This window comes from Pelmatolapia mariae, linkage group LG16_19 (genome assembly GCF_036321145.2).
Source record: "Pelmatolapia mariae isolate MD_Pm_ZW linkage group LG16_19, Pm_UMD_F_2, whole genome shotgun sequence".
NCBI lineage: Eukaryota > Metazoa > Chordata > Actinopteri > Cichliformes > Cichlidae > Pelmatolapia > Pelmatolapia mariae.
In genome coordinates, this window is record NC_086241.1 from 35,561,620 (window position 1) to 35,574,288 (window position 12,669).

The following is a 12,669-nucleotide window of genomic DNA, read 5'->3' on the forward strand; positions in this document are numbered from 1 at the left end:
TTTGCATGGGCACGCTGAGTTCCCTGTCCTCACTGCCTGACAGTTACAGCTGCTGCTACCCACTGTTGGCCAACATGGGGACGTTTGCTAGGAAGGGATGAAGAAGCCCCGATAATATTTCCATCAAAATCAAAACTGTAATCATTCTGGCTGATATCTCCACCGCCATGATTTCACCACACAGCTCAGGAGATCACAACAGAGGCATAAGTACAACGGGGCAAAATGGGTCTTCCACTGACAGATGGAAAAATAGCAGACCATCTGAAAAAACAAGCTGGTCTTCAATGAGAGACTGACCAGAAGGAAGGAAATTTAATGTTTTTATGGATCTGTTCTCAGAACCTTTTGGTCACACCCTAACGCATCGTTGCTGTGTGTTTACCTGTTGGACATCTTGCTGGAATACACAGAGCTGCAGTCTCTGGTGCAATCGGACCTTTCGATGTTGCCAAATGTTCTCCAGACGTCGCTGATGGTGAAGAACCTCATGAACCACGTCCAAGATACAGTGCACCTACAGAGAAACACAAATGTTAGCTTAATCAGTAGATAATATAGGCATGTTTCTTATTGGTAACACAGGGATACTGACCGCTTTGGAGTAATTTGCAGTGGCTGTAAGAGATTCCGAGTTGCCTGGACTGAGAGGCCTCTGGAGGACATCCAGCAGGGCTTTACCATCCTGACTCACCTGCAAACACATAAATCACATGAATCACATGAGCAGCAGTCACCGGTGCTCCAACTATAAAAGTCTTAATATGTCGACATTTCTTGGACTTTAAAGTATGGTTGTGGTCATTACAATAATACAAAAAAACGACTCTGCCACCTACAAACTATTCAACCTGAGCACTCAAAGAGCTTTATACAACACGCCCCATTTAACAAGCCTGGAGGTGACTGCTGTTGTGAGTTGTCACTATGTAAATAAGACTGAATTGAATCTCTGAGCACCAATCACAGGATTATCCTCTGCAAACTGTCTTATTTGTGACACAGAGTTTCCCCGATGACAGTGCTTCTTTGTCCACCATGCTTTGCACAGTGCGCACAGAGGTCACCAACTTTCAGCATCAAATGCTAATGACCTCCAAACTTCATGTGGCACTTCAGATTAGTTCGAGAGCAGTTTGTAGAGAGCTTAATGGAACGGGTTTCCATAGCTGAGCAACTCTAAGGCTTTACATCACCAAACGCAAAGCAAACCATCTGATTCAGTTGGGCAAAGCACACCGGCACTGGACTCTGGAGCAGTGGAGACGTACTCTTTGGAGTGTCAAATCATGCTTCTCCGTCTGGTGATGGATGAATCTGGGTTTGGAAGCTGTCAGGATAATGACACTTCTGACTTGAGCATAGAGCAAGTTAGATGTGGAAGAACTCGACTGGCTAGCACAGAGTCCTGACCACAACCCGATAGAAGACCTTCAGGATGAAATAGCCGGGACCAGACCTTCTTATCCAACATGTCTGACCTCACAAATGCGCCTCTGAGAAAAATGGTCAAAAGTTTCCATTAATGCTCTGCTAAACACTGTGGAAAACAATCACTCTCAGAAGAGTGGAAGCTGCTATAGCTGCAAAGGGTGGTCCAATAAAACCTTATGGATTAAGAATGGGATGTCACTCCAGTGCATCTACATATGCACACGTATGTGCGTGAAACCACAAATACACATTTTCCTTAAAGAAATAAACATATAAGTTGTGATAATAAACTTTGGGTCAACAGTCAGATGTCTGTACTTTCCTCACTTTAAGAACTCCAATACCAGTGCTTTGAACTGCAGTGACAGCAGTCCTTGTTCCCATTGAGTCTGGCACACAAACCAGTTTGTTCTCTGCTGTGGGTTCTGGTTAGAGTGGTGTTCTAGTGTGCAACAGATCTGAATATGTGGCAGAACAAGCTAAACTGTCCCAGCAGCTGCAATCCATCATGGACTGTATGACTGTGAGACTCGAGACTACTCAAAGCTAGAGGACCACTGCAACACAAATCCAACATGCTCATTAGCAACAACTAAAATGTCAAAAAGAGGCAAGGAGATTATGTGTCGCAAAATATATCTGATGCACCTGTACAGCCCACCCAAGAGAAAGGCTTCTATAAATGAATTAGTATGGCACATGTCACATTTGCACAAGTATGCAAAAAACAATATTTGTCACATGGTTGTACAGATTATTGAAAACCAGTATCCAAAGGATCTGAATCCACTGCACAACAAACTCTCTGCAGGCATGACAGATACCATTAAAGACAAAGTCTCTGCCTCCTTTAAAGCAACCATGGGATTATCTCTCACCTTCACTCATTTACACTGAAGAGGAGCCGCAGCAGGTGCTGCCTTCAGTTTTAATTGTGCATCATTTAATTTCTGGAAACCCAAAAGCAACTCTGTCAGATATATTATGTTAGTTTACATCCTTAAACAAAAGCATCAAGTCAAGAGCACAAGACAAAAACCTTTACCAGCCTTTTTTACAGCAAACAAAGCTGCCAAGCCCAACCACCCTGGTCTGAGTCGCTGCCCAGAGCTGTGTGTGTGTGTGTGTGTGGACTTCTCTCCACACAGATAACCAGAAACATAGCTAACACCACGACATCCTGTCTAAAGATAAAACTCTAGAATGCTGCTGTGAGCACAGAATACAGTTAGTGAAGTGTCTTCACACAACAGCTTGAAGGGTTAGTGCAGCAACTGACCGATGGCACCCTGTCATCACAGCCAGTCTCAGTGCGCAGTACTGGCAGCATCCACAAGAGGCTCTGGAGCCCAAATATTTCAATGTTTTTTACACATGACATCATTTAGCTTTACAGCAAAGTTTCTGGACATTAAAGATGTTTTAAATCCTAAATGTTTTCCGGACAAACAGGTTGTGGAGTGACCACATTACCAAAGTGATCAGCTCTTCACAGACCACAGACGCTGCAGTCACACAGCCCGGCGTTATGCTGCAGAATCCAGTTTTGTTTTTGTGTGATGTTTGTCAGCTTCAGCTGCCGCTAACATTCATTTCAGTGAGTAGGTTGGGCGGTTTACCTCAGTGTAAGCCTGGGTCACTTGCTCATAAAGGCTCTGGTGACGGTGAATGGCAATCTCCAACTCCTGCATCTCAGATGGTAACCCGCCCTCGCTGCAGACTTTACACCAGGTCTCCACCTCAGACAGAAACTTATGAATGAAACAGACACACAGATGGATTCATACAGCGTGTCCATTCATGAGAAGATTCATTCAGCAAAATGATGTTTCTCTGGTTCCTTGACAGTATCAGATATTCTGGGCCTTGGTCAGCTTTGGTCTGTTCCATATAACCATGATCAACATCCTTTTGTTGCCTACTGTCCGTATGGGAGCGTTGAATCTACCCTTCTCTGCATCATTACAATAATGCTTCAAACTCTTGATGAAAGTAGAACAGTTTTTTTCATTTTTAAGGTGGTAGTGTTGAGATAAAGTCCTGCAGTTCAGACAAATATCACCTCAGGCAGGCCTAGGTCAGCCAGAGTCCTGGCAGATGTGCCAATCTCAGTGCCTGCTCACATCAGCTATAGCTAGGCTAATACTGTTCTACACGTTTGGTAAATCTCATCAAATCTGCCATTTTCCCTCTTAACCAGGTCACCGTCTAAAGACAGGGTCAGAGTTGGGAGGCAAATTTCCAAAAATTATAACATGCTATATATTACAAGATTTTCCAAAGGAGAATTCATGGATATCTTTAAATGTAAATATATAAACAGGTGGAAATTCTACAGAAAGTGCTGAAATGATCCGAATGATGGAAATGTAAATTATCAACCTACAGAGGCCTGAATTCAAAGAAACTCCAAAAATCAAAGTGAAAAAATGATGCAGCAGCCAAGTCCATGCAGCTCAAAATGGTACTCATGGCGTCCTGGACATCTCCTCCCAGATCTGGACCAGGGGAATACCAAAGCTCCTGGGATCGCCGTACGGACCAAAACTTAATGTCCCAGATGGTTTAGGTTAGGCAGGACTATCAATTAGCGCATCCTCCATACCCTGACACACTGCACCAGCGTAGAGCCTGACAGTGGTTCTGACCCATATCTAATGCCAGACCCTTTCACATGTGTCACAGTGCTAATGCTGAACCTGCTCTGATCTGTGAAAAGCACAGGGTGCCAGTTCTGATATTCCACAGCAAATTCCAGTCATACAGTTAACCAATGCCAGCGAGGCGATGGCTGTTGTGGCACTTTATAAATAAAGCTGAACTGAATTGAACTGTGAATCCTTTTTTATTATCTCATTATTTCATCATAGTTTTTTGTTTACATGCATTCTCAACAGCCTCTTTAGAACTGTCTACATGGCTTAAAAGGAAGACCCACTTTATCTCCTTCTCCCTGTTTTTCACACTGTACTCTAACTGTATCCTTTCTGTAGCTTTGCCAGTTTTCTTTCCATTTTCCCTCCTGAGTCAACACATGTGTGCTTTTCTGTTGGAGTCAGTGTCATCCAATCCCTTTTCTGTCCCCACTTCTCTCCCTCTCCCCGTCTTTCATCTCGTGCTTTCTCAAATGTTCTCTTGTAGCTAATGTCAAGGGCCCAGCAGGAATCAAACAGGTTCCATCTGTTGCCATGTCAACCTTCCAAGAATCAGCAGTAGAGCAGTTTGATCTATTAAATATAATCAGACAGCATAAATGTCCCATTTGCATGTTACATTCTAGACATGTGTCTACTGCAGAGAGACTTTTAGATTAGACAGTTACCCGATCAGTCACCAGTAAGTGGTGCAGCTTGTCCTCTGTGACAGAGAAGTCCTTACATCGGTTAGAAAGGGTTGCTGACGTCCCCCCTGTGAAGGCTGGGTAAGTGAGTATCTGCTCAGAAACATCTGGGAAGGTTTTCCTGGGATCTCACCTGCTCAGCCTTCTGGTGAAAGACAGATGACATGGCCAGGATGGTGGAGCGTTCGTCAAGTGCAGCAGCAAAGCTTTTCCAGTCCTGGTCCAGCTGTCCTGAGATCTGTTTAATCTGAGTGGAGGCGTAGTGGCCGGCCTCTGCCAGACGACTCGCCACCGACATGATTCTGTTGATGTTTACGTAGGCATTCTGGGAAGAAAGAGCCTCCATCAAAAGACTGTTGCTCCAACTGTCAGCAGTTTACACAGAAATTAAATCAGTTGACCTAATGCTGCCAGTCATTTTTACAACACAATCTATAAATGATAAATGAGGTTTGCAAAGAACTACGAAGGCACCGTGTACCATGGAGTTCATGGCAAAGTGATTGTGTTGAGTCTGTAGCTCCACAGCGTGCTGGTAACCTCGGCCAATCTCCGTGTGGCTCTGCAGGAACAATTCCTTATTGTGGCTGATCCAGTCAAACATCTGCAGGCAGACCACACAGCAGATCAGTGCAATGATTCACACGACATGTAAACTCGTGATAACGCAAAACATTATCAGTAATGCACTGAATCCCTCGAAATCCAAAGTCCCAAAGACTTCTGTCAGTGCAGAGACAGACATGCGTTCATCTGTCTGACAGCTGAGTATCTACAGTGTGGAAAGTTAATAAAAAGTTAGCCTATCCTGAAGAATGATGAAGAATTCATCTTTTCACGCAGATACGGGTTGGTTATTGTGCTGCGCGGTAACCACGGCAACCAAGACACAGCCATTTTTCTTGCAGCGTTTTCCACAAAACAAACGCCTCGTCAGGTCTGAATGTTTTCCTGGCCCGACCGCGAGAGCTGAGTGATTCCCGGTGTAAATGGGTCCACACACCCCCACAGTGCCTCGCTGTGACAACACTGATGTGGACAAAAACCTTCTCTTTTTTCTCTCTGTTTGCTTTACAGTAAATATTTATCTGCCTGTGGATTTCTGTATGGAACAGCAGAGCAAGCCGCCAGTGTGTGTCTGTCTGTGTATGAGAGGGGAGCTTTTATGCTCCCATCAACAACACTTAGGACATCATCAAACACAGCTCTGTTATCAGGAGGCAGAGGTACAAGCTGACAGTAAGATATTATAAACTGCATCTGTGCTTCCATGAACATAATAACTGCAGTTTTCGTAGTAATTACAGTATTTTAATTTAGCCTGGACCTGCCTGTGAGCCCTCTGCCCCAGGCTTTTATACACTCACCTGTACAGCAGTGAGGCCAGTCTTTGTATCCCCATCACCCGAGCAGAATAACAACTAAAGTAAGTCATAATAATCACGTTTGCCTTTGAACAATAGCTTCAGTCTGGTCCTACTACAAAATGCACCAATCACAGAATGGGAAATGTCCATATATAGCATTTTGGACTGAAACAGGAATAGCTGTTGTAAACAGGCTGGTATGTTAATGAATGGAATGACGGGAATTCTAACATTCATTCACAACTCCAACTAACTCACTTGGAGAAAGTAAAGCGATGTTGGCTGATTTTCCACTGGAATAACTGTGACTTATTCCTGTGTTTAGAGAAATGCCACAGGCTAATTCATCCAGACCACAGTGCAGTTTCCCAACACAGTTACTGTACAGATGTAAAGAGCAGCTGTTTGCAGCTGTGCTGAATAAAGTAAATCTTCTGTGATTTTAGGTTATTTTTGTTGAAGTGCCTGAAACTATTTTTAGATTCCAGCGTCTCATTATGACGTGTGACTCAGTACACAGAGCAGCGGCTCCATCAACAACAGGTTTCCCTGAGCATCACAAAGGGACAATTTATTCATAGGTGCTGAGCTACACTGCCTTTGGTGTTTACACACACATCATTTACTTTGTTGCCAGGATGAGAAGCCCACTCTATCAGGTACAATCAGAGGTTTTCAGGTTTTTAATGGTGATTTACTTTTTACATCACCATGGTAACTTACTGTATACGGCACACCTCTGGAACTACATAAGAAAGTACTGACCAATCAGTTCTCTAGTAAACAGCGTGACCTAGAAGATGAGGTGACTGGACCTCGGTGTGCAGACAGTAAGAGGGTTTTTAGTCATTGTCTTTCCCGAGTAAGAGACACTGTGTAAGTGCTGAACCACCCTTCATTCATATTCAGATTTCTGCTTCCAAGGAGCCAGACCTGTCATTTTTTAAAGTGGTGCTTTTTCACTCCAGTCATTCTACCTGAACATTTGATTTTTAAGCAACTTAACACAAACTATGAAGCATTCATGCACAACCTCGAGGAATGAGCATAAAACAGACAATGTAGCATCAGTTTTAGATTGTAGTTTTAGGCATTTTGTTACTAGCAGCCAGATTAATAATCATAAAAAGCACATTTGCACTAACAAGGTGATTCTTAAGAGTTATTAAAGTCCGGCATACCTCAGTATGAAACGCAAGCAAGCGACGAAGTGTGTCCTGAAATTATTTGAGGAAACTTGAAGGCAATTGAAGGTTTGCCAGGCCGAAACAGCAGATGAACAACATATTATCCAGTTGATAACTACCTCAGTGTGAAAGCTTAGCTTTATCTTTCAATGTCAGGTTAGGTGAAACCCAAAGAAGAAGAAGATAGCCTCGATATGCTGAACTCATCCTCGGAGTGGCTGCAGCTCAGGAGGTAGCACAGGTCAGCTAAGGCTGCTGATTCAATCCCTGGCTGCTCTAGTCTGCATGTCAGGTATCCTTGGGAAGATACTAACCCCAGTGCGTTTAACAGAAAGCAGTGCAGGTGAATGAGGCATGCATAACAGCATTATATCAGAGCTGGTGCACACGCCAGCACAGGCCCCTGATGTCTTTGTACTAATCCCAGCCTCGTCCTTCCTCACACTCTGATCATATTTAGGTGTAACTCACTTTTTCTGCATCCTGTTCAAAGAGGCGCAGCTGGAAGCACTGGTCCAGCTTCAGTTTCCTGACATGCCACATCTGATGGAGATGTTGTCTGGTGGAATGCAGCTTATCCAGCAGACTAGCCACCTGTCAGGAAAAGCACAATTATGTGTCACATGGTCCTAAAAGACAACAGCAAGCCCATCGAGTGTGTCTTACATGTCATTCAGCACATCACTTCTGATCTGAATGTGATGGTAGGTTTTCTTTGGATTGAACCAACAGCTCCTAAATCTCTGATTATCTACAGTTTATTACATCTATCTTTTACACTGCTGTGTTACTGCTGGTTTTAGTACTGCAGGTGCACAAGTGGGGCAGAGAAACAAAACAGCACCTGCATGTGTATAATTCCACAATTTAGCCTCACCTTCTCACTCGCATGCCATTGGCCGGTTTGATATTGCCTTTATGATCCTCTTTAATCCAAAAAGCAAAGCAAAGATTTAAATATGAAAGATGTCTCACACTCTTACATCAATTTAAATGCATGCTCACACAGGCAATGCACATGTACTTCATGTGCTTAATGCAAACAAGCTGTGCACTCAAGTTTTCCCTGTGGAGTCCTTTGGCTAATGAGCTAATATGCAGCCAGCACTTGTCAGATAATGAGAGTTGCTAACGAGCTGGCTAATAAGAAAAAATAAGGCTGTGGACTGAATCTTGTGTTATGATAGCATGTGCTTTAAGCACTCGGCAGTTGGAAGGATGTGAGTTTCATTTAGTTATGAACAAAACTGTCAGTGATCATCTAGACTCAGCACCAAATCACAACAGCAGTGGCCTCAAAGTGGTCAACGTTACTGTTCATGTACGATGTGGGCCCTGATTATGTAGGCATGAAAGTATACCTGCAGGTTTGCAGTTAATATTCCAGTAAGTACTCTTATATAAGGCAAAAAGCATCTGCAAGCATCATGCATGGATACATTAGTATCTGAATGTGTCACAGCAATTCTCATGTCTAGGTTCAAAGTTTTGTTTGCATCAGAAAGTATAGATAAACCATAATAGAAGCTACTATTCTTGTTTGGGGCCAGCCTGTGTTAACTTTAGCATAAATAAAAAAACATCTTTTGGTTCTGTATGCTGGGAGATCTTCTTTGCTGAGCTGGACGTTCCTTACCTTGGGCACAAGGCTCTGAAAGTCAGCTGAGCCTGAGATGCAGTTTCTCCCTGAAAAGCCATCACTCGATCTGATACACTGGAGCAGCCTCTGGCCTTCCTGGTCTAATTCCTCCACTGGAGCCTTTAGCACCTGCAGGAGAGTAGCTTCAGTGGCTTTGCGTAGTTCAATCCTCTCATTAATAGTAGGAGAACACTGAATTGTGCTGGCTTTAGCACAGCTCGATCTAGAGCGATAATAAAGTCTCTGACTGTGTCTGCACCTGTACTGATAGTGACTCACCTTTTTCTTAAGCTGTGTGTGTTCCTCTATCAGTCGCCGAGAGCCTTCCACATCTGCAGGAAAGTCCTTCTTGGACAGGAGCTCCTGCAGAAGATAGGAAACACTGGTCATATTGGCCATAGCAGTTACTCCCATTCTTTGAGCCTTTGCTGCCCCCACCTGCAGATCCTCCAGTCTGGACAGCAGATGAACAGCATTGGACATGAACTCCTCCAATGACACCCTGAGATCCATCCACTCCTCGTGGTTGTAGTCCAGCGAGCCTTCAAAGTCGTCTGTGAGCTGGGAGGGATCCACTAGCTTGGCAAGACCTTCAACTGACACCATGTTGGTCTGTTCACACAGACACAGGTTAGAAGTGAGTTCTGACTACCTGCTGTGCTTCAAGTGCTTACTACAGTGTAGTGACTGTTCACCGTCTGCCCCACATATATAAGTACATGCGTAAACCATAATGGTAGCTTGTGGAAATCAATGATGCCTGAAAGTATTATTAGTTATTATCAGTTTGCCACACAAATAGCATTACAGTAATAACCTCCAATCATCTTATTGTTAATAACATTTCCTTTGAACGATCAAAACCGTGTTGGGTAAAAGACACAAAGCCCACTGACCTCAAAAGAGAACTTTGCACTCCCGAAGTTCGTCTTCTGTTTCTGCCAAAAGTTGTCGGGCTTAATGATGAGAGCCACACAGATCTCAGCTGGGAAAGACTCCTGCAGCGTCTTGAGCAGAGGCTTAATCAGCTCCCACTTTGAACCTCGCATGTCGATGATGACAGTGAAGCCACGTTTGCATACATCCTCGCTGACGGGACACAGACAAACAAGTTGAGGAGGCAGAAGAGGCTCAGAGGAAATGATTAGTATCCCTGTTATACGAGACTTAAAGTGAACCAGACAATGCAGTTGTCTGCTACAGACCAATGACTATGTCTCAAAACCATCAGGTCCATTTGTGGTTTCCCCACAGACAGGGAGTGTCTGGCATCCTTGTTTCACTGGTGTTGTCAGCAGTCTGAATATGTTTGATATTTAAAAGAAACTTTCAGAGGGACATTTAGCAGAAGACGTCAGTCTTATTCTGCTCTGCTGTGGCCTGTAAGTGACAGTCATACTGCAGGTAAAACATAAGTGCAATCACATCAGATAATTTGAAACCAGATGACATATTCCAGCATGGACGTGTTTGATGATACGTTCTGAGCAGGTAAACTATTTTCTGTTTGCAGAAAAAACTAAACACGCTGCAATAATAAAAGAAGAAGCTGCAGCAGAGGGCTCTGCATGAATGAAAGGTACTGTTTCTACGAGGGAACATTATGTTTCGAGCTGAAACACAAGTAAGCAGGAATCAGGGGGATCTGTACTTTAATATTGAGGTTACAAAGTGACATTTTTTTGACACGTGGTGATGCAGCTTTGTCAATAATGTAATGATAACGATGAGTTTTTCAGTGTTTTCCTTTCTTTCAGTGCGACCAGATGTCTTTTTGCATGTATCTACTTCTAGCACAGCACATCCACATGCAGGCATTAGTTGAGCACAGCTCAAGCTGGACGATGGCTTCTTGAAGCTGACAGTTGAGAAGATTTCTCCCAATCAGAGCCGTAAACAGACAGAAACTCAAACAGTTCAGTGACTCAGAGGAACTGTAGCATAACAACTGAACTGAACCCAAGCTGCTACAACTCAGCGCCTAAAATTCAGTAACTGCGGCTGATTCGAGTGCCACACCTCCACCTTCAGTAACATGCAGAGTCTATTAATACAAAGTCAGTTCATCCATTATAACCTGCAGACAGACCCCGTCACCCTGGAAACAGCAGTTCGATTAGCAAAAGTGGGTAAATGCATTTATGTGTGCATTAGTCTCTGACAGTACAGATTACTGTCAAAGGCTCTGGTTGCAAACTTTATATAACACGTCACCACCGTGTTCTGTCACATTTACTTCTTCAGTAGTCGTCTCCAAAGACAAACTGGCCATCCTTTATCCTCAGGCTCACTCACATGTGATGGATGTGTTTGGGGTCCATAAAGGGTTCTGAAGAGTCTCAGCTACACGCAGGACGGCATAAGGCTACTCTACTGTCACATGGTCTAATCTACCACCACCCATTGGGTCAAAGCATCATCTTGATAAACCCCTCAAATTCTGGCATCTCTCTGGTAATGACCCGGCAGTGGTCTCGGCCCTTTGCACAGCTATTTTTACTTTACATAATTTTGATTTCCTCTGTGCACGACTCAGTGAAATGTAGGTCTCGAATAAGTTAAATCAAATCATTTCGATCAAGACGATTAAAGTATGTAGAAGACTTTGTGCTGATATTTACAAGATCAGTCAGACTGCTGAATGATGCTTAACACTGTCAGCACACTGTATCTGAATAGGCAGTGTTTTCTATTATGTGCATGTCTGTTTACAACATTTCACTGTATAACTCAGTTATTTTACTCATGCGGTTCGAGCTTTCATCCTGATACGTTTTACATTTAAAAATGATTCTGGCCAAACTTTAGATGATAAATAAATTCATGCACCACACAACTGCTAAAAAGACACTGCAATTCAATTTTAGCTTTAAAAATCACCTGCTAAAAAAGAATGACTACTACTAATTGAACATATTTTAACTGGATTTTTTTCCTGTGGTCGTCTAAATTCTGCCTGCCCCACGGTTTGAGAACCGCTGCTTTAAATCAACTTAAACTGAAAAGATATTAAAAACTACGAGACAAAAATGAAAACATTCCCTGTGTGGAGAATGGCTGGGGCAGGCCTGTGCCTAATTTTTCGACTGCTTTCCTTGTAACACCCTCAGACTGTGTGAGTGCTCACAGACTGGCTCTTGTCTGCTGCAAACACTGCAGCTTTCATACTGATGCAAATTAACCATTGGTCTACGTCTGCTGTTGTAACAGACTACAAGGAAGCACTTAATTGCTTAAATGTCCACTCCACCCTTCACTGCTTCCTTAAGTGCCTGTCACACTTGAGTCTAACTAAATGTCCTAATAGAGCGACTAGTAGAAAGACAACAGATGATACCTCTAGCGTGAAAATGAACGCAGACGTGTGTGTGTGTGTGTGTGTGTGTGTGTGTGTGTGTGTGTGTGTGTGTGTGTGTGTGTGTACGGGTTCGTACTATCCTGGTGGGGACCAAAATCTGACTTTTACTATCCTGGTGGGGACTTTCTGCACCGTGGGGACCAAAATCCAGGTCCCCTCGGGGTTGAAAGCAATTTTCACACTCAAAATGCGGTTTTACTGTCAGGGTTACAATTAGGTTATGGTTAGGTTTAGGGTAAGGGTCAGGGTTAGGCATTCATTTTTAATGGTTAGGGTTAGGGTAAGGGGCTAGGGAAACCATTATGTCAATGGGATGTCCCCACGAGGATAGCAAACCAGACATG

At 43.5% G+C, this 12,669-nt stretch overlaps 1 protein-coding gene across 3 annotated transcripts in view; it reads right to left on the reverse strand.

Moving 5' to 3' along the window:
- kalrna (kalirin RhoGEF kinase a) overlaps nucleotides 1–12,669 on the reverse strand; it is a 166,711-nt gene that overhangs the window by 93,207 nt on the left and 60,835 nt on the right. For all 3 annotated transcript variants that reach the window (XM_063499855.1, XM_063499854.1, XM_063499853.1), the window contains exons 4-13: nucleotides 9,864–10,056; nucleotides 9,406–9,579; nucleotides 9,247–9,330; nucleotides 8,965–9,096; nucleotides 7,800–7,922; nucleotides 5,256–5,378; nucleotides 4,908–5,099; nucleotides 3,054–3,185; nucleotides 596–694; nucleotides 386–517 (exon numbers count right to left, since the gene is read on the reverse strand). In XM_063499855.1, the coding sequence (XP_063355925.1) occupies nucleotides 386–517; nucleotides 596–694; nucleotides 3,054–3,185; nucleotides 4,908–5,099; nucleotides 5,256–5,378; nucleotides 7,800–7,922; nucleotides 8,965–9,096; nucleotides 9,247–9,330; nucleotides 9,406–9,579; nucleotides 9,864–10,056 (1,384 nt within the window). The remainder of the gene's footprint in view (nucleotides 1–385; nucleotides 518–595; nucleotides 695–3,053; nucleotides 3,186–4,907; nucleotides 5,100–5,255; nucleotides 5,379–7,799; nucleotides 7,923–8,964; nucleotides 9,097–9,246; nucleotides 9,331–9,405; nucleotides 9,580–9,863; nucleotides 10,057–12,669) is intronic.